The following is a 19,265-nucleotide window of genomic DNA, read 5'->3' on the forward strand; positions in this document are numbered from 1 at the left end:
TTTGTGTTCATGTGTCGTGTGAACATCAGTGCCAGTAGCAGGACCCAACAAACAAGGAAAAAAGTAGATTCTATTCAAATTTAGAAAACAAGATAATACTTGCTTCATAGATTTATTCTCTTTTTTTTTTTTTTTTAAAAAAAAGCTGTTTAAAAAAAGAAAAGAAGAATAGGCTTACATATTCCACCTTTATGGTTAGCGGAAATGTGAAACTTTGGGAGCCGAATCCAACTCCCACCAAATGAACAGAAATTTTTTTCCATGATTTCTATGAGTTCGACAAGACCTGTGGCTACTACTAGGGGTTTTAAATATGTTTGTAATGTTCAACTATGGAGCAATTTTTAAGGCGGATCGCTATTATCAGGTTCTAGTACAAAATGTCTCAAAAATGTTCCAGAAGGACCCAGCCTGAATCTTGGCAAAGAAACCACATTATACTCTGAGTAGGAAGCGAGACGTTTTGTCCTACAGCACATTATATAAAAATGAATACTCCAAAAATAAGGATGGAGAAGACATAAGCACCTATGGGATGACATACTACTAAGTGGTATAACAACTGGGCCATTCTATTTACAAAGAAATGCTCTCGAAAGGAGAACATTAAATTATACATATCCATACATCATATTTTAATTTAGCAATGTCTGTTGTGGGAAAACCTTTTAATTTTTTTTTTTTTTTTTGAGAAAGATCAGAAAGACTTTCACATTGATCTCCATCAAATATAGCAGAAGCATTACTAGGTCTTTTAATGAAAATCTAAAACTGGACTGTAAAGATAAGACAAAATAGCATAAAGTTCCACTCTATATACAAAACATAAAAAGAAATCATATGTTTTTTTACATGCAGCTGGAACTTATACAACTAGATGTAAATTTGTAAATGGTAGTTTAATGGATGTTGACCAACTTACCTATAATATAAGGTAAATTCTACATGACAACGTAACCCCCGCAAAAATATAAAAGTACAAGGAGATAGTTTTAGCGTGCCCTATGTGAAATTCCTAAATCTACAAAGATTAAATTTAATATAACTAATATTTATGTTCTTAGTTTCTTCAGGAAATGATAAAAGAGGAAACTGTAAATTTAGGGATGACCAGGGTTATTGCTGTGATGTTATCTGTCCAGAAATATACTATTAGTAAACATGGCACTTAGTTATTACTGAATCATAACTCTGCTGTGGTTTACTATCCTTTATGGCTGTAAAATTATTCAGATATTGACCAGGGAAAAGTATAGAGAGCACATAATAAGTAGTCCTTTTGATTTATAGGGAGTTTCGAATCTAGATGAACATATTTAGGCTGTTATGAATGACATCAGTGATTTCTACAGAGATCTCAATGTCTAAACTGAAGCCAAAAGACTTTGAAGCTTTGCGCCTGCATCTGGATTAAGCACTTGAAGTTTCAAAAATAGGCTGCTTGGGGATCCTCTTTTACGGTCACTTCAGTGAGAACTGTGTTCACGTCCGAGGAAACACTCAGCAGCTCTCCCTGTACAAAAGCCCAACATGTGCTCAGGCAAAAACTTTCGTTGACTGCACTGAATATTGAATGTGTAAGGATTACAAATTGTGTTTTATGAGCTATACCGCAGAAAAGTGCAGATGATAACATTATGGAGCGTATGAAAACCATACTGAAGGTCACACATACAGCTTGGCTATACTGATGTCATCTCACTGATGCCACCCTAGATGAGGCTCTCATCCAGGATCGCTCGGTTATTTATATGCAGTGGGCATAATGCCTTAAAATAAGATAAAATGGCTTTTCTTCCCAGTTAACTGCTTTCATATAAAGGCTTACTAATTAGAAGAAATACAAAAAACATTCAAAAATAGGCTGGTGTTGGAATTCACAGGAAAACACAGTTTGCTTTTCTTACCGTAGTTTTTTCCAGGCAGTGAAGCAGGTGGTGGTGCTGCGTTTCAAAGGAAGAGCCAGATTTGCTAACAAAGGCCTGTTCTTCTTCACTGGAGGACTGTTAATACATAGAACTCCGTATTATTCTCATTTATGAACAAGAGGGTTGTTATCCAAATATTTGATCAGAACTAATCTGGATTGCATGCGGTAGCATAACTGCAATGCTTCATCTACACAGTATAACCCAAACTGTTTTGGACCAGAGCTCTCTTTTGCTTGTTTGTTTTTTAATAAAAATATTTTCTTTCCTTCCCTTGTACCTCCTTTTAAATGTTTCCATCTTAGGTCTTTTTATGCATAGATGGAATAGTACAATTTACAAGTGCAATCAACATGTAAGCTTTGAATGTTGAATCAACGCATACTTAAAATTATCATAAATTTAAGTGACAGTAAAATATTTTTTTTTCCTGGGAATGTGCCTCATTTGAAGGAAATTAAACATAGTTGTCCTCCTGGGATCATTTCATAGCACTAAAGAATTTGTGGTATTGCTGCTTACACAAAAATTCATGTCAGTGATCCCAATCTGCTGAGTTTGGAAGGCATATAGCAGATGTTACTGAGACAGAATGAAGAATTAAGTAGAAAACATCCACTGTTTATCAATTGCTTTCATAATTATTCACTAGAAAGCAGAAAACTAAATAGGGGAGGAAGTGGAAAAATAGGAAAGATTACAATTCAACTTTAGGATATTCGAAATCTGCATGGCAATTAAGCTATTTGGTGTTTTTTTTAGTTCAAAGATTTGAATTCTTTCAAGCAGGAGAGGAAGCGAGGGCTCTCACTGCTTGTCTTTTGTGCTAGACCGGACGGATGGATGGACGGACAGACAGCCCCTTCCTCCTCTTCTGGCTATAGGTTAAAGCATTCGCCTTCTTAACGCATATTGAACAGAAAGGGCATAGAGGAATGAAAGCCTTCCTGTATCCCTCAAGGAGTTGCCTAAATGCCAGAAAACGGCAGGGATTAAAAAACACTGTGTCTTCAGTCTTTCTCAGCTGGCTGGAGCTGCGAGCAGCCAAGGGGCCGTCTCCAGCAGCGTGGGTCGCTGCGCATCCCGGTCCCAGCTGCTGCCCGGGGCTCCCGCCGCTGGTCCTGGCTTCCTCAGCAGGGGTAACGCGGGAATTTGCTTCAGGTAACGTTAGATTTCAATGTGATTCTCCTCAGAGCAAATAGGTGCTTCCGGGGATGAACGCTTTCCACTCTGCAACAGCCCTCCGTGCAAACGGTACCCTGGAGCTACCTCTCTCCCTCACTGATGTTGAAGCCTGGTTTTGTCACCCATGTTCTACATGTCTAAAGCTGAAGGAGATAAATCCAACCTACCTCCTAAGAGGCAAATGCTCTGTACTTTCTTAATGAGGTCTTCTACAGGATCTAACTCTAAAAATGTGGGTTACATTTGAATCTAGCACTTCTATCTGGCCCATTCCCTCATCTTTTAATACCCCGTCATCAACTCTCATAAGATCATTTAACAATAGTAATTGTCCAATTCATCTACCTCTAAAGATAACGTTGCCTAAAGACTGGAGTTGACTTGCCCTGGTGATAAATAGAATAAGCTACTGCTGGGCTGTCATTAAGCTGTTACTCTGGAGGTGGAGGATATAAAAGCATTACCTGCTGCAGCTGGTTACTCAGTAAGCCGTTTCGTTTGCTCTGCATGTAGGCATTAGCACTCCCACTCTTTGCTGCACGAATTCGAGCAAGTCTGGCTTTCTGTGTAAATAGACAAAAGGAAGAGTGTCACTTGTACTCGTATCCATTATTCTGTTTATCTAAAACTGCTAATTGGAATCAGCTGCTTATGAATGCCAATATCATAACGACTAAAAGGCTGCATTGTGTGTGTCCTCCAGGTGGAGCAAATCATGAGCGTCTGCCCATTTAAAATGCAAATGACAGAAGTTTTTATTTGTTTGCATGCATCAGCTCACAAGAACAATGATTTTGGAGAAGGGACTAGACAGACGAGCGTGTAAGTGCCTCCTTTTTGCTGCATTGTTGCAACCGTGCCACTCCTTATGCCTTGTGGATCAGGAACATGGGCATCCATCTCAGCTGCTCCTGCAGTGAAAATCTCTTTAAAGGGGAATAAATGGGTCGGAAAAAACATAATCTTGCAACTGCCGTGAGCTGGTTTCTCAGAGCCTTCTGGGTTTTTAGAGTAGCAGAATGTGGTAGTGTTTTTTTATGCTGTCACCCAGCTAAGTTCCTGAATGCTTGCCAGGCCTTTTAAAAGCCTTTTTACCTCTCCGTGCCTGTGGGTGTAAACAGACTTAACACTTGTCATCATTGGTCATAATCTGCTCATAACCTGATTTTTCCGAGACTCCAGCCATCAAATTGCTGGGAGAGATTTGAGATTTCTCAGGTGAGCTTCATTGCTTGTGAAGGTGACTTTCATTCCAGAGCAGAAGGTGGCTCATGAGTGAAGAACACTTTGCATCCACTGACTTTTGTACAACAGTTAGAAGCCAACATCAGGGGAAAGCATGAAGACTTTCTCAACCAATAATATGGAAACCAGAAGCTTTTATGGGATTTCTAGGATGGCTTCCTGGTTCTGTAATTTTTGTGGCTGGTTACATGTGCAAGAGGGAGTCTGGGTTTGTCTTCATGGTTAGGTTTCTGATTCTGAAAGCCAAATGCCAAGCAGCATCTGGAGTTGAATGGCTGCTGAAGCACAGAAGGAGACACAGTGAAGAACTTGAAAAAACAACTTTGCTATGTTAATAGGGATTTCCATATCTGATAATTACTCAGCTAATATTTTCAGAAAAATCGAGGGAGCAATTCCCCCCCCGCCCCTTCCCTGAATTTGTGTGGCATTAAATGTCAGCACGAAATGACTGAGAATCCCTGAACACTTACAGAGGGAAGCAGCCTGGTCACTGCAGCCGCCACATCTCTCTGGCATGATTAATAATTAACTGACGATGAGGAATGGCTCAACACCACGCTTCTTTGCACTCACAGCCTCAAACTCACAGATCTTCTCAACAGCAGGCGAAGAAATTCATGACAGCTAACATGGCTAGAATCTGGCTTATGTTATATGTATGTCATGTATTTATTAACTTTTAATTGTTCGGAAAGAAAATAAGATAATGCTGGGCATGTGTGCATCACTGAGTCAAAAAGCTCACATGAGAGCCTGTTGCCTGATTTTGCGATATATTGGCCGTTTTAGAATAACACATTGGTTTGTCACCTTCCTCGGTGCACACAGCCTTTCCCGCAATGCAGTTAATGCATCTTATTCTAGCGGTAAGGGGCAAAGCTCCCCGATCACTTGCACCGTGCCTCCCCACAGGTCCCCTTCTCCTTTCCCCTTCCTCCTGTTAGCACCAAAAGGACACCTGCAGCCCCACGCTCTGTCACCCTGAGCAGGTCCCCAGGGGCTGGACTGGGGGTAAATGTCCAGTCAGGGCTCTTTCACTGAGCCCCACAGCTCACACGGGCTCCTTGGTGGCACATCCAGGGCTACCAACGTGGTTAGGGCTGAGTCCTCAGGGACTAGCGATTAAAAATGCCCTTGGGCAGGCAGAAAATAGGTTATTTTCGGGGTGGAGCTCTTGAGATGCAACGCCAGCATGACAGGCTGAAGGCCGGGGGAAGAGCTTTACCCGCACCACAGAGTAGTCATGGGTTGGGACATGCGCACCGCGCTATGTTCGTAAATACATTAAAAGTCTCTCTTAGCATGACTGTTTAGCCTTAGGAGCTCGAGATGCTTTAGAGATGCCTTTGCAGGGTGCAACATGGAGTCCCATAAATAAGTGATTTCAGTCACAAACGTTTTAGCTATGGTACTTTTCAGTGTGCTCTTTATACAGGGAGATTCATTAGATTTAATGAACAAACATTTTATGTACATTAGTTATGCTTTTCCTTTTAGCATGCATATTCATTTTCTCTTTCAGTGATTGAAGCAATAATTATGGTGCAGCACGGTTTAATAAAGAAATAGAAAAAGTATAATGGTTCATCAGACTATCTTAATATATCAATGTGCTCCAACACATATAATATGAAGATTGTACTTTCCATGTGAAGATTTCAAATTGCTTTGCAAATAGGAATTTATTGTGTCTTAAAAGCTTTTGTGAGGTGGGAAGTAATAGCTTACATCTTTCTAGCTGAGACTCATTCAGATGGCCTGAATTTACATCATTTACCAAAGAGAAGACAATAAATCAATTACCAAGACAGGAACCAGATACTGCGGCTTCCATGCTCATACTTCAGCTTACAGAAAATACTTCTGAAACTGGAGCTGTTTACAAATCTGTTAAAGCGGTAGAATTTCTTTTCCGTGCTTCTTTCTGATTTGTATCAGAGCCTGTAGCATGAATAGTCTCGTGACTCCTCACATTTTCTATCAAGGAATCATTAAAAGCTCATGTCAGCCACAGGATTTTATGGGCTGTGCGCTGGGGATTGAATTCCCATGAAGGACACCAAAATGATGTGATGACATCAGGAACACTGATTACAGAACAGTATTTTCCTTTAGTCTGCGAACTGCATTCTCTGTCACGTACAACAGAAAAGGAGTGATAACTGCCCCTTTCGACCACCACAAAGCCCTTCCTGACTCTCCTCTTTCATGGAATATCTAGCAAAAAAAGTAAGGAGTAAAGTTCTGCAGTAGATTATCTTTGCTGTGAGATTGTCCCTGTCAGCCACTGAATGTGAAAGTCTGATTTTAGTAATTTTTACATTGTCTAGGACAAAACTAATGTACTGAAATACAGTTCTTTTACTTATTCTGATGAAATTCCACCATAATCATCTCATCTGAGATTTCCTAAAGAAATTGATGATCAGCTGTAATTCTTACTGCATCCCTTGTATTTGCACTGAACTTCTCTTTTGAATGCATCCCTTTTTTTCCCCATAGCTTCAAATTTTACAACTTAGAGGTGGATCCTTGTCTATGGCTGCATTTATAGAAACCTTACGAAGGAATTCACTGTTAGTCAACAACAGCTAGCTCTGTCAGTTTTAGAAATATAAACATTTATTTTCACAAGGTTTTCAGTAGTGCTAAATGTAGCACTGCGGGGTATTTACAACATCCAGCTTTTAACACTCAAGACGCCCTCAGCTGTCCAGCTGTTTTAAGAGAGAGATTTTATCAGGAATGCTTTAGGGCGGGGCTTGCTGCAGTACTGGCAATCATTTTTGGCAAGAGCCTCTCTTCAATTTCCTATGCAAGAAGCCTAGGTAGCCTAGGTAATTTAGTACTTAGATAATTCCTGTTGTCTCTCTTCTGCTGCTCTCCACGCCACATAGCTATCTTACTATCAAAACTCAAAAATTACTAATTACTTACCTTACTTTTTTTTTTTTTAATGATCTTGTACAATTAAAAGATAAGAATTCTTTCACAGTCATTCTGTGTGTACTGGTTCTGATCGAGGCAGAGTTCATTTTCTTCATCGTAGCTGGTATGGGGCTATGGTTTGGATTTGTGCTGAAAATAGTGTTGATAACACAGGGATGCTTTCGTTACTGCTGAGCAGTGCTTACCCAGAGCCAAGGGCTTTTCTGCTCCACAGACTGTCCTGCTGAGGAGGCTGGGGGTGCACAAGAATTTGGCGGGGGACACAGCTGGGACAGCTGACCCCAACTGACCCAAGGGGTATCCCAGACCATACGATGTCGTGCTCAGCAATAAAACTGGACGGGGGTGGAGGTTGACAGGGGCTGCCCTTGCTCTGGGACAGGCTGGGCATCAGTTGGTTGGTGGTGAGCAATTGTTTTCTTTTGCATCACTTTTTTTTTTCTTGGTTTTTCCCCCCTCCTTTTAAAAAAATATTAAGCTGTCTTTATCACCACCCATTATTTTTTGCACTTTTACCCTTCTGATTCTCCCCGCCATCCCGCTGGGGAGGAGTGGGCACATGGCTGGGTGGTGTTTAGCTGCCTGCTGTGGTTAAACCACACGCTGTGGCTCCTAGAGCAATGGCCAAAATTGTCCAAAAATCAGTCACATTGTTGTTTACATAATTTTTTGCTTGGCCTTTCATAAATCTGTCCTGTACATTTGTTTTCAAGTGAAAAATCGAGCCCACATTTCATGCTCTGATTTTCTAATTTTCAGTAATTGCAAATAATTAAACTTCAGATTAGCTGACAATAATTTATGGGATGTTAGCATGCAGTAAGGAAGAAAATGCTGTTTACTTTGTACACTAATGGATATGGAATTAAATAAGGTTCATATATTTGTTGAGTCGCGCCTTGCTTTCACATTCTGTTCAAATTATTGTTCAGTAAACACAAGTTTTACAGATTTTGTGCTAAATTCAAAAACCTAGGGTAAGTTATTCTGTTACTTACGTCTCTGCAACCCCACTGAGGTTAATAGCCTATCTCATTTAAAGAAGTTACAATGGCTAGCGGAGTTCTCTACTGCAAATGCTCAGCTCTAGACTGCCAGGTGCTGTTAAGCAGTTGTTGTTTCAATTTATCCTAGAGCTATTTATATTTATCTAGTAACTAATTATTCATAACTTGACAGATAAATACATCATGTACAATCGATAATAAAGCCAAGCCAGTCTTCAGGGTATATTTTGCTGTGTGAAAGTAGACGACCATACTCACGTGAAAGATTCAGGTTGAATTTTATGTCAGGTTTTGGAGCTGATGATAGCTGTTTGGGTGTTCTACTGAGACACCATGCAAAGTCACTTTAGGCAGAAAGTGCTTGGGCAGGTAAAATTAAGGCTCCTTCAGTTATCAGGTAATGAACAATAATGGGCAGATGGACCCGCGCTTAGGACTTGCTGGCTAAGAGGGTACAAGGCTCTTGCCTTCAAAAGATGCAGAAAAACAGATGTGTGGAAAACAGGGAAGGCATCTAGCAAGGAATGCTTCGTTCAGGGTAAGGAAGACACTGTCATCATAAGAGCTGCTGCAGTACACTGGGATGGATCTTTGCAGCCAAGCTGCCACTGAGTGGCCAGACCCCTGTTCCAGGAGGATAGCTGGGCCTCCTCCTTCCCCTTCCCTGGGCTGGTAGTCATCCCAGTGAATACGGCACTCTGAGGGTCTAGCCATACCTTAACCCTTGATACCTATCAATAACAGAACAGGAAATTGCATCCAAACTTACCTAAACCTTTCTTTTTCCTTTTCTGTCCTTTCCTTTCCTTTTTACATGGACCAGTCGCAACACATCTGTCATTAACTTTGCCACCTGAAGGCACTGATAGGTAACCAAAATAAGTTGGCCTCTTAAAGTTGTGTCTAGCTGAGAAAAGCTCCACAAATAGGATTCTACAAAACTGTCTCAGTAGTCATAAATCTGCTCGAGGAAAAAGCATAGTAAGACTACAGGGCATAATTAGTTCTGCCCTGAATGCCAATACCTGTTTTGGATTATTTATTTATTTATTGTCAGGATAGGTCCAATCCTTGGACCTTATTATCTGATAGAAGAAAATATTCTGATAAGCACAGGTGATTTTTCTTTATTTTTTATTTTAATCTCTTTTTTTTTGTTTATATTGAGTGCCAATGAGTTCCCTGTAGTGCAGGGGAAAGCTGGCCTCTCCTGCCTATGTATCAGCTGTATTACAAAGTGGGATTTCAAGGTAATTACAACAATGTTTTTCCGTGGTTGGAAGCAGGACCTTCCTTTAAAATGCATTCAAAATGAGATGGTATATAAATTTCTCTCTTCCATCTTCTCCTGAGCATTAACGTGCAGGATCTTTTTGCCAAATAGAAACAAATGGAAATGTCTAATCTTGAATGACTGTGCAGAACTCAGTAAATGCATATACCGATGGTCACATGGCTCTTGAACAAACCTAATATGAGTGACAAAATTTTTCTGCTGAAAATTGCCAGTGCTCCTGGGACTAGATTTCAGCTCTTCAACAGAGAACTTTCTCTTGAGTTTCCTTCCAGCCCAAATGTTTTGCCATTTCTGAAGACTACCTTGATTAAACTTCTGTATGAGCTATTGATAAAAGTTGCACAATTCAAATATACAACTCTCTCAATCAGATGTAAGCTGTTATAGCCAGCAGGAGGTACCATCGCCTGCAGGGGTTCATGCTGTGCTCCATGAAACAGCATCTTCTTTCAAGCTTATGTTCTTCAGCCTTAGAGAATAGAAATAAGGTTGGTGCTTAGGAAAACATTTATTTTAGAAAACTGTGTAAAGCTTCTATTGTATTGAATGAAGAAGGAATTTCAAACTTCAATAAAGTGACCTTTTTGCTTGAATATTCTTATACAATGCAGTAGAACCCTCCTGTGAAATGCAAGGCTATACTTCATAGCTAAACATTGCTAAATACAGACTATACAGTACCCAAGAAGTGCATGTTGTTGATTTTTCTTCAGTCCGTCAGAGCAATATTCTGTTCAACATCTCCGTCATTTTAAATTGAGAGAGATTAGCTTTGCAATAGGAGATATCAATGAAACACACATCCAGGGCTAAGTTAAACAGACCACCTCAAAGCCATTTTCTCCAAAGCAAGAAGGGCATAAACACAGTCAGAGGAAATCTCTCGTCCTTGCTGTTGGCATTGTTCTGGGGAGCAGAGGAAAAGACACTTGGCAGGATTGCCATTCATCACTTCATATTCCTGTTTGAAACATACAATGAGCTCATTGTTTTGCAAGGAGAAAAAGTCAGTTATTAACTCAAGCAGCTTCTCTTCAGGAATTGATTATGGGGAATAGCAGCCAGTCTGCCAATCTAATTTTTGCAAGGTATTTTCTAGTGTCCGTCTCTTTTTCACTGGCAAGTGTAAAGCAGGCATAGAAAATTCTGTTTCATCACATGCGGTAGGAGACAGTTTCTATCTGAATCGAGGCTGGTTGTGTCTGTGGTTACTATGAAAGCTCAGAACAGGCACATTGATTGCTGGGATCAAGCAGATCTGTTACCCATGACTGGCGCAATGCTCAGAGGCACCGTGATGAAGCACTGTGTTGTGGCTGATACATACTGTTCTTTCTCTGTCTGCTGCCCTTACACAGAGGTGGAAAAGTTCTTGACAAAAACAACGTAGTGCAGAAACGACATGTTCTCTGCATTTTCCAGCTTTGGGAGAGGGGAACACGTGGCTGGAGCTAGCATGTGGGACAAAACGGCATGGAAAAGGGTGGATGGAATTGGTAGATAGGTAAGGTATGCTGTTTGGATCACTGAAGCAGCCTATATTTGAAATCAGGAAAGGTATGACGTTTCTGTGATATGCCTGGTTTCTTTTATGGCCGTTTTCCTCACCTGACAACATTCTTCCAAGATGCAGCCATTCAAGGGTGCAATATCTTCAGCCTGGGCCTATGACTGACTTTCTTGGTGATGTACCTGTTTCTCTTGATTTTAAGACATTCTGGGAATGGTATCACTGCATACATTTACTTCACTTCCTTTTTATGAAGAAGTCAGTCAAAAAGGTGGCCAGAAAGAAACACATGAACATTTTGTCTCTTTAAACCTGGAGCTATTGTCTATATGAGGCAGATGCAGCCTGAGTCTGCCTGTGTTCCCTGGCCCATATATATATATATATATATCTGTAGTCCCCAGCCATGGTCTGCCTGTAAGGATCCTGCTCTCCCTGGATCACTGGAGGCTCAGGACCTCTGAAGAGAGGCCATGGGACCACCAAAAGCCCAAGTGGTGACACCTCAGCCTTGGCAGTCTTGCAACCTGTGCTGCATCCAGAGCCTTCCGACCGCCGTCAGCAGAGGAGCAGAAGGCGATGCAGCTCGGCTCCTTTATTAGGGCTTCAGGTGCCGATGGAGGCTCCCTGAGCTGCTTAGCATGGCAGGCGTGGGCCAAACGCACTGGGACCAGTACATCGGCAGTGACGTGGAGAGGAAGGTGACTGCCCAGCCTTGGCTGCATCTCTCCTGGGAAATAGTTTTTCCTGGCTCCTGACCTTGCCCATATGGGTCAGGGAGGGAAACTGTCTTGTTGCAGAGCTCGTTGTTATATTAGTGAGAGACTCAGCAAATCAAGGAAGCTGAAAAACAGACTTTTGCTTTTGGCTTTTCCCAATTAAGCTCTTTTTCTGAAGCCTTTTAAGCAAAGTAGAGCTGAGGAGACAAGTTCCCCAATAATCAGATCCTCCAGAGACTGAACCTGGGAATTAAACACAGGGATTAGTGAAGCAGGCTGTTAGGATAGATGTTAGAAATCATAATTAGGGTTTTTGTTGTTTGGTTGGTTTTTTTCCTCAGAAGACTCTGGTGGAAAGAAAGTCTGCCTGAAAAACACAGAAGAACCTTCAGTGGGTGGGACAGCAGCTATTGCCTTAAAATACTAGATCTAGTCTAACAGGTAGGATGAATTAACACAATAATAGATCTGTAAATTTTGACAGAAAAGATAAATGAACCATTTTTTTTTGGTTGGTTTGTTTTTTAATAAATATAACACAGTATTTGCACCTAGGACATGGGCTAGGCATGTAGCACATACATATAATAGTCCTTTTGCTAAGAAATACTCACTTTGAGGATGCACAGCATACAGAAAGTCATACTTTATCTATTGCTCAACAACAAAAGGGGGAAAAATTAGGAGCTCACCTTTTGGGCCCTGCGCTTGTCTGCTCGTTGATTCTGGTGGTAGATACGGCTGAAGTTGGAGACAATTACAGGAACTGGCAGAGCAATGACCAAAACCCCACTCAGGGAGCATATTGAACCAAAAATCTTGCCAGCGATTGTCTTTGGCACCATGTCACCATATCTGGGTTAAAGAAAACAAAACGCTTAGTAAAGACAAAATCTTTTATAAGTATTGAATTGCAAGATGAATTAATTGCACGATAGATTTTACTTCTCTTGCAAATAATACTCGCTGCATATAAATAATAGTTTATACACATATGCATACATATACAGCAAGCCTAGCGTTGTGCACATGTAACTTTAATTTGCTAATTTTGCTAATTTTTTAACTAGCTAATTTTGGGTATCCTGTTCATCAAACTGTGGGCAACTACCTTTCACCCACCTGCAGTCTTCCCAGGCTGCCTGTATTGCAATGGAGAGAGAGTGACCTTGCTAAGGGAAAAAAAAAACAAACCCAGTGTTGAAGTTAAAAGTCCTTACTCCGTCTGCTTGTTGGAAGAACTCATCCCTTTCCACTGTCAAGATCCTAGGGAGACCACTTGGTAAGTTAGATGCCAAGCTGAAAAATCTGTTGTCTCACTTAAGCTGATATAGTACTTTCATTTAGGAGGGTAGCACGTTTTTGGCACAGGTTGCCCAGGAGATCGTGGACTTTCTATCCTTGGGTATTTTCAACACTTGTCTAGACAAAAGCATGGCTGACCTAACCTGTTGTTGATAGGCTGCCTTTGAGTGGAAGGCTGGACTAGCTGACCTCCAGAGGTCCCTTCTATGGTCCAGCTGAAAGCAAATATGAAAAACTCAAGCCACAAGCAAGCAAGCAACCCAATTCTAACTGCAGATCCTGGCAGCGCTCAGAATTGCTAGGGCTACCACCTTTCTTTATGATGCTGGATATTGTTTTGCCCAGCAAGTAAGAACATAGTGCTACTGAAGTATGTAGAGGCGCTCCAGCGACAGCTTATTAAGAGATATCCACTCTTTGCACTCTGTGGAGTGCCATGTTCTTTAGGACAAGTATGTGATTACATACTGCAGAGTTTAATAAAGAGATAAATTACTTTCAAGTTACCATTCGGTTTTTAACTTTACCGGATCTTAAGTTATTATTAAACATTGTTTGTAGCATGTGAGTTTAGTATGCTTGTGAGCAGAGAGATAGTACATTCCCCATTACAAAGTATTTATAAACTGTTAACACAAGAAAAGGCAAGAAATAAAACTGCAGGAGGGGCTGTGTTTGGAAAATGCTTTCTGGGGAACAAAACCTGTCTGTTCAGCAGGAATTGGAAAAATAATAGAGAAGTTGGGGGGAGTCTTCAAGTCACATGGTCCAAATTGTGCACCTAATCACAAGAAGGAGGGGTTAAATGGATGAGGGTATCAGATGATGGAGAATCTATATGGGGTTAGAGAACACCTTCCAGCAATGAGAGCTCAGCATATGTCAAAAGGAGATGATGTATTGCCTTGTGGGTGAAGATGAATGGTTTGCATTTTGTAAGATAAGAGAAAGGTGTTTAACGTAAATATTCAAATAAGTTGTCATCCAGGCAGATATAATATAGATGACCAAGTCTTAGACTATTGACAAACAACATGTTGTGTAAAACAAATGTTTAGTTGCTTTATAAAGCATGCCCAAGTGTAAAATATTCACAGGAAAAAATACATTAATATTTCTACTGATAACCCCCCTCACCTGCTTAGAATTTGAATGCTATCAGATTCTCATTTTGTGACAGGCAGGACTGAATAAAAATACATAATGTAATAGAATCTATCTTCTAAATTATTTATATATCTGGTCTTAATTACAGGATATACAAAACTGGAAAAATACTAGAAAGAGAGTCATGCTTTCCTTCACATCAACATTTGCACCTCACAACATAGGCATTTTTGGTGCTTATCTTCCTAAAGCCAGAGCTGACTATCAGCTGTCAGGAGTGATGCATGCACAGCTGTTCTTTCCTTTGGGCAGGGAAGTGGATAAATGACCTTTCAAGGTCCCTTTGACAAATGGGATCCCCGACACCTAACTAACCCCAGGTTTTTTTCTGGCAGAGCGGTGGGCATGGGGCCAGGTTGGCGAGCTTAGGGGAGAAGTCCTAGGATCAAATCGCTAATCATTGCTGGTTTACGGTATTTGTTACTGTTTTACTTAATCCTTTTAGATACAATCCAACTAGTTGCTTAAATTAAATCAAAGTGTGTCAACAGAAAGCTATTTAAAAGGCAATATGTATTTACACACACGTGATAGAACCAGACCTTGAAATGCAAAATTTACACATGCCCGGTACTACTGGAGCAGATCTCTTAAATTAGATTCCTAAACCTATATTTAGTTGCCTACCACTTGAAATGCTAAACTGCTGAACCTTCCTTCGTACGCTCACATTGTCACTGATGGCTGCTGGACAGAAGGCATTGCTGGCTCTAATTAATTTGGTTTGAAGTTGCTCAGGGATATAGTTCATCCTGTTGATAATGTGACACTATAATTACGTGAATCAAGTAAAGACAGATGCTTTAGGAGTGGTGACAGGAACTATTAGCTGATCTGTCCCTAACATTTCAGTATTTACGTTTGGACCTACCTACTGACATAAGGAGATGCCTTTTCACGGTATTTCAGTGTTACAGAGCAAAATAAGAAAAATTAGGATTGTTTGATACATGAAGGTATTTTGCAATGTTTTTCTTACCTTCTGGGCAAAATGACAGGTAGATGGATATACTGCTTATTTTAAAATAACTTGCTTTTGATTATTTTTCTATTTCAGCTTGAGTCAGTTGGAGTACGGTGACATTTTCCGAATGTAATGTTGTTTGTCCGTTGTTTAGTGCTAATAATATCTTTCACATCATTAATAACTCTTACATAATCAGTTTTTCTCCTGTTGATAAACAGTGTGTTGGAGAAGTTAAAATAAAATTATAGTCAGAAAAAATTACTTCCAAGAAATTATCCTTCCTGCACAGGGTGAGAAACATATTTGCTCACTTTTGTGACAAAATGGAGCTTTTATTACATTTACCCTGGTTAGCCTTGCTCTCCTTGGGGACAGTGACACAGATTTTAGTCTAGTGTAGGCACGACCAGAATTGTTAATGAAGTTCCTCCTGCTGGATTAAACATTGCCTTTAGTTATACCTCGTATATCACTGAAAATCACCAATGGAAGTGGATGACATAAAATGAAGGGAAAATTTCTTCCTTTACCCCACCTGCAATTGCTTTATTGCTTGGAAAGTCTAAACTAAAAAAGAACATAACTCCATTTTCAAATGGCAGGGTAGCTTTGTGGTGCTTGTATTTCAAAGTGGAAAAATTATACTTGATCTCTAAAACAAATTCTAAATTCTGCAGAAAATCTGATCTCCTCAGTCATGGAGACAACAAATATGGAATCTTATTAAGCAATTTTCACAGAGTCACTTTTCAAAAGGGAACTATTTCAAGGTTTTATCTAGTGCTACCCTGCTTGTCTTACTGCTCTTCAGACTGGAACTGCAAATATAGTCTCCTTTACGTGCTTTTTTTCCTAGTTGCAGTCTTTCCATATCTTTCTACATACTCTGTTCCACATATTGTTGTGGCCAAAGCTCAAGTCAGTCCTTGGGCATTTATGATTTGTACTGACAATCTCATTTTGTAACGTCAAAAGTGTCATCCCAATATTGTATGCTCTGGATGAGTGAAGAAAAAGAGATGGCGTACTGATCCCTGTTATCAATCAGGTGCATTCTACTTCATTAGCCAAAAAGGGAAGGGAAAAGGCTATGACAAACTAGATGTGTCAATCAAGTTTTATCAAATCACAAGTCAGAAACTACATGAACAAACTAATGCCCAGGTTTCACTAGACGTAGTCCAGACAGGTCAGACGTGTGCTATTGCTTGCAGTCCACGGGTATCTGTTCACTAAGTGACATGGTACAGGGATGGATGGATTTAAAGGCATGTGTGTTTGTCTCACTTGTTTGTATTCAACAGGTGACAGACCACTTTTGCATATTTGACTCCTTACTGCAAGGCAAGACAGGAAGCCAGTGGATTCCTTCATTTTGCAAATACTGGATCTTTCAGAGTACTGACCTGAGTAACGTGGGTGTGATTTAGCGCTTTGCATGACAGATTTCGGGGCACGAACGCAGCTTGAATCACACACAAAAGGCTGAGCTGTTGTAGGAACTTGGGAAAAATGAATGTATTTGGGTTTACAAATGCCCAATCTGAAATCTAAGCATTGCCACGTCAGATCTTACCTGTGGACATCCACCTGCCAAAGCGATACTGCCTTTCTAACTGATAAGTGGAATATATCTGATGTTGCATACCCATAATTCAAGAAATCTCAGACAACAGAGGCTGTATTTGTGGCATCATCGGCTATTTATCTTATTCCTGAATCTAACAAAGACTGGTTTTTGATAAATCTGAGATGGAATATTTCATAAGTCAAAGGTCTGAATTATAATTGAAACGAGTCATACTTTTTGGCCATTTATCCTTGATGTGAGCGGAGAAGGTCTTTTCTTTAATAATCTTAACAAATGAGAGGGACAATGCTGCTTGTTTGACTTCTGTTTGTTTGAACACAGGAGTAATTTTTTTTCAGTGAAAAATAAGTGCGTCTTGGAGAATAAAATAAGTAATCACAGGAATTGTATTTTAGCAATATTTTTGTGTGTGTTTGACAGATCAGAAATTCATATTTGGAATAGCTTACTTTGGATAGAAACATCCCCCCCCGCCCCCCGGTGACCTCTGCACCAAAACTGTGAAATTGTAGGATGTATATAGTAGGAATAAATCCAGGATGTGCATTTTTACAAAGATCGAATATTTAGGCTGATACTGACAGATACAGTTAAGGAAAAAAATTGTCAATGTTAAAAACCACCTAGCTGCATTAAGGTTTTCTGACACTAGAGGGCATAAACGCCATTAAAAATAAATGCAAATACAAAAACATTTTAAAATGCGTGTTACAAATACAGGTGCCCTCTCCCACCTCCTTCGAAATAATTTACATTCCTTAAAAAAATATTACATTGATTGAGGTCTGTTGTCTGCTCCCACCTTATTTGCTGAAAAGGAAATCTAGTAACATTATTGTTTTCAAACGTGTAAAACATGTCAGAAAATAATGAGTTGTAAAACAAACGAAAAGTCATTAAAATTAACTTGGCAATATTTATTTTAAAAGCAAGGGAATTTATGGCCAAAGAACAGTGATAATAGTACGAAGTGCATGGAAACGAAACAATCTTTGTAGAAGCCAGCACAGCACATTGTTTTCAGGTGTGGGAGACAAGTCCCGTTTCCCAGCGGAGTTAGCCTGCCGTCAGGCAGAGGTCAAGCTTTCTGCACTGGAGTTAACAGGAGGGTGCCCTGCCTTTCCAGGACAAGGCGTAGCCTCCCACGCTCCAGCAGCCTGCTTGCTCGGCGCAGGGTGGGCGCTTTACCCACCCGGGCGGGATGACGATGCGCCTGCCCTCTTGCTTCCCGGCTTGGCTAATGGCCTTTTCCTCTTCTCCAGGAGCCGCAGGCAGACCCCAGAGGCTGCTCTGGTGAGACTCTCAGCGAAGGTTATACAGCCGCTCGTCGGCCCGTGCATTTGGCCGGCCGGGCACCCAGCTGGGCACGCGCTTACGTGCCGGCGTAGGGGAGAAGGCAAGAAAAGCAATTCCCAACCTCTCTGACACTAACGGTAATCATGATGAATCTGCAGCCTTACCTAGGTCTTAAAATAGCCTAATGATTTCGGAAAAGTAATTTCTAATAATACAAAATATTGCCGTTACTGTGAGATGTGGAACATTACATAGATTATTCCAAATTTTATTCCAGCCTAGGGAGATTCTGCGTGGAATTGCAAATAATCTTCCTGGCTGCTTTTACTGCTGCGAAGGGCCTTCTGTTGCAGTAGCCCTCTCTTCTGCTTGGTAGTGATGGACGTGGTCCCCTCTGGAGTCCACAAATGTTCCTCCAAGCGCTGGCCAGAATGATCATTCATGAATGATGAAAACCACATCTGCTTCTCAAGAGTGGCAGTGCTCCCTGCGCTTTCCAGCCTGCAGCCCAAGAGTCAAACTATTGCCCCTGCACCTGGCTGAGTTAGCAGTTTCTGAAATAAAAAATTTCTAACAAAATTCAGGGATTTTTTTTTTTTTTTTGCACATGCACCACAGCTTTCATCCAAGAAGCTTAAACAGATTTGTAAAGGTGGGCTTTAGTACTTAAAGGTCAAAAAAAGGAACTTTCGTGTGGAAAAGTTACGAGACTTGCCCAAGGAAACACTCTCAGCTTCTTGCAGTCAAGACAGAGATCCAGATAACCAAATTCCTTCTGCTTTCATTTACCATAAAATATTAAATCCAAAAAGGTAAAACATACCTTTTTTTTTTTTTGGTCACCTCTCCTCACTCCATAGGAAAAGCTAATATCCCAGCTGTTCCTGAGCTGCTGCAAAGCATCACAGAAGTATGATGTCTGCTTCATGTTGTACGGGGACTATTTAAACTACCAGAGCTACATCTCAGCTGACGCCTAACAGCTGCATTACAGTTACACAGACATGCTACTGAGGTGGTGTTTTGTTTTGGTTTTTCCCAGATTTCAGAGGCAAAAATAAGCATGTTTTGTTTTAGGAAAAAGAGAATATTTCTG

General features: G+C 40.5%; 1 protein-coding gene across 1 annotated transcript in view; it reads right to left on the bottom strand.

Moving 5' to 3' along the window:
- Positions 1-19,265, bottom strand: part of KCND2 (potassium voltage-gated channel, Shal-related subfamily, member 2) — a 275,169-nt gene that overhangs the window by 4,493 nt on the left and 251,411 nt on the right. The window contains exons 3-5 of the mRNA XM_010581315.1: positions 12,536-12,698; positions 3,578-3,676; positions 1,908-2,003 (exon numbers count right to left, since the gene is read on the bottom strand). Of these exons, the coding sequence (XP_010579617.1) occupies positions 1,908-2,003; positions 3,578-3,676; positions 12,536-12,698 (358 nt within the window). The remainder of the gene's footprint in view (positions 1-1,907; positions 2,004-3,577; positions 3,677-12,535; positions 12,699-19,265) is intronic.

Source organism: Haliaeetus leucocephalus, unplaced genomic scaffold, assembly GCF_000737465.1.
Source record: "Haliaeetus leucocephalus isolate CR32 unplaced genomic scaffold, Haliaeetus_leucocephalus-4.0 Scaffold763, whole genome shotgun sequence".
Taxonomy (NCBI): Eukaryota; Metazoa; Chordata; class Aves; order Accipitriformes; family Accipitridae; genus Haliaeetus; species Haliaeetus leucocephalus.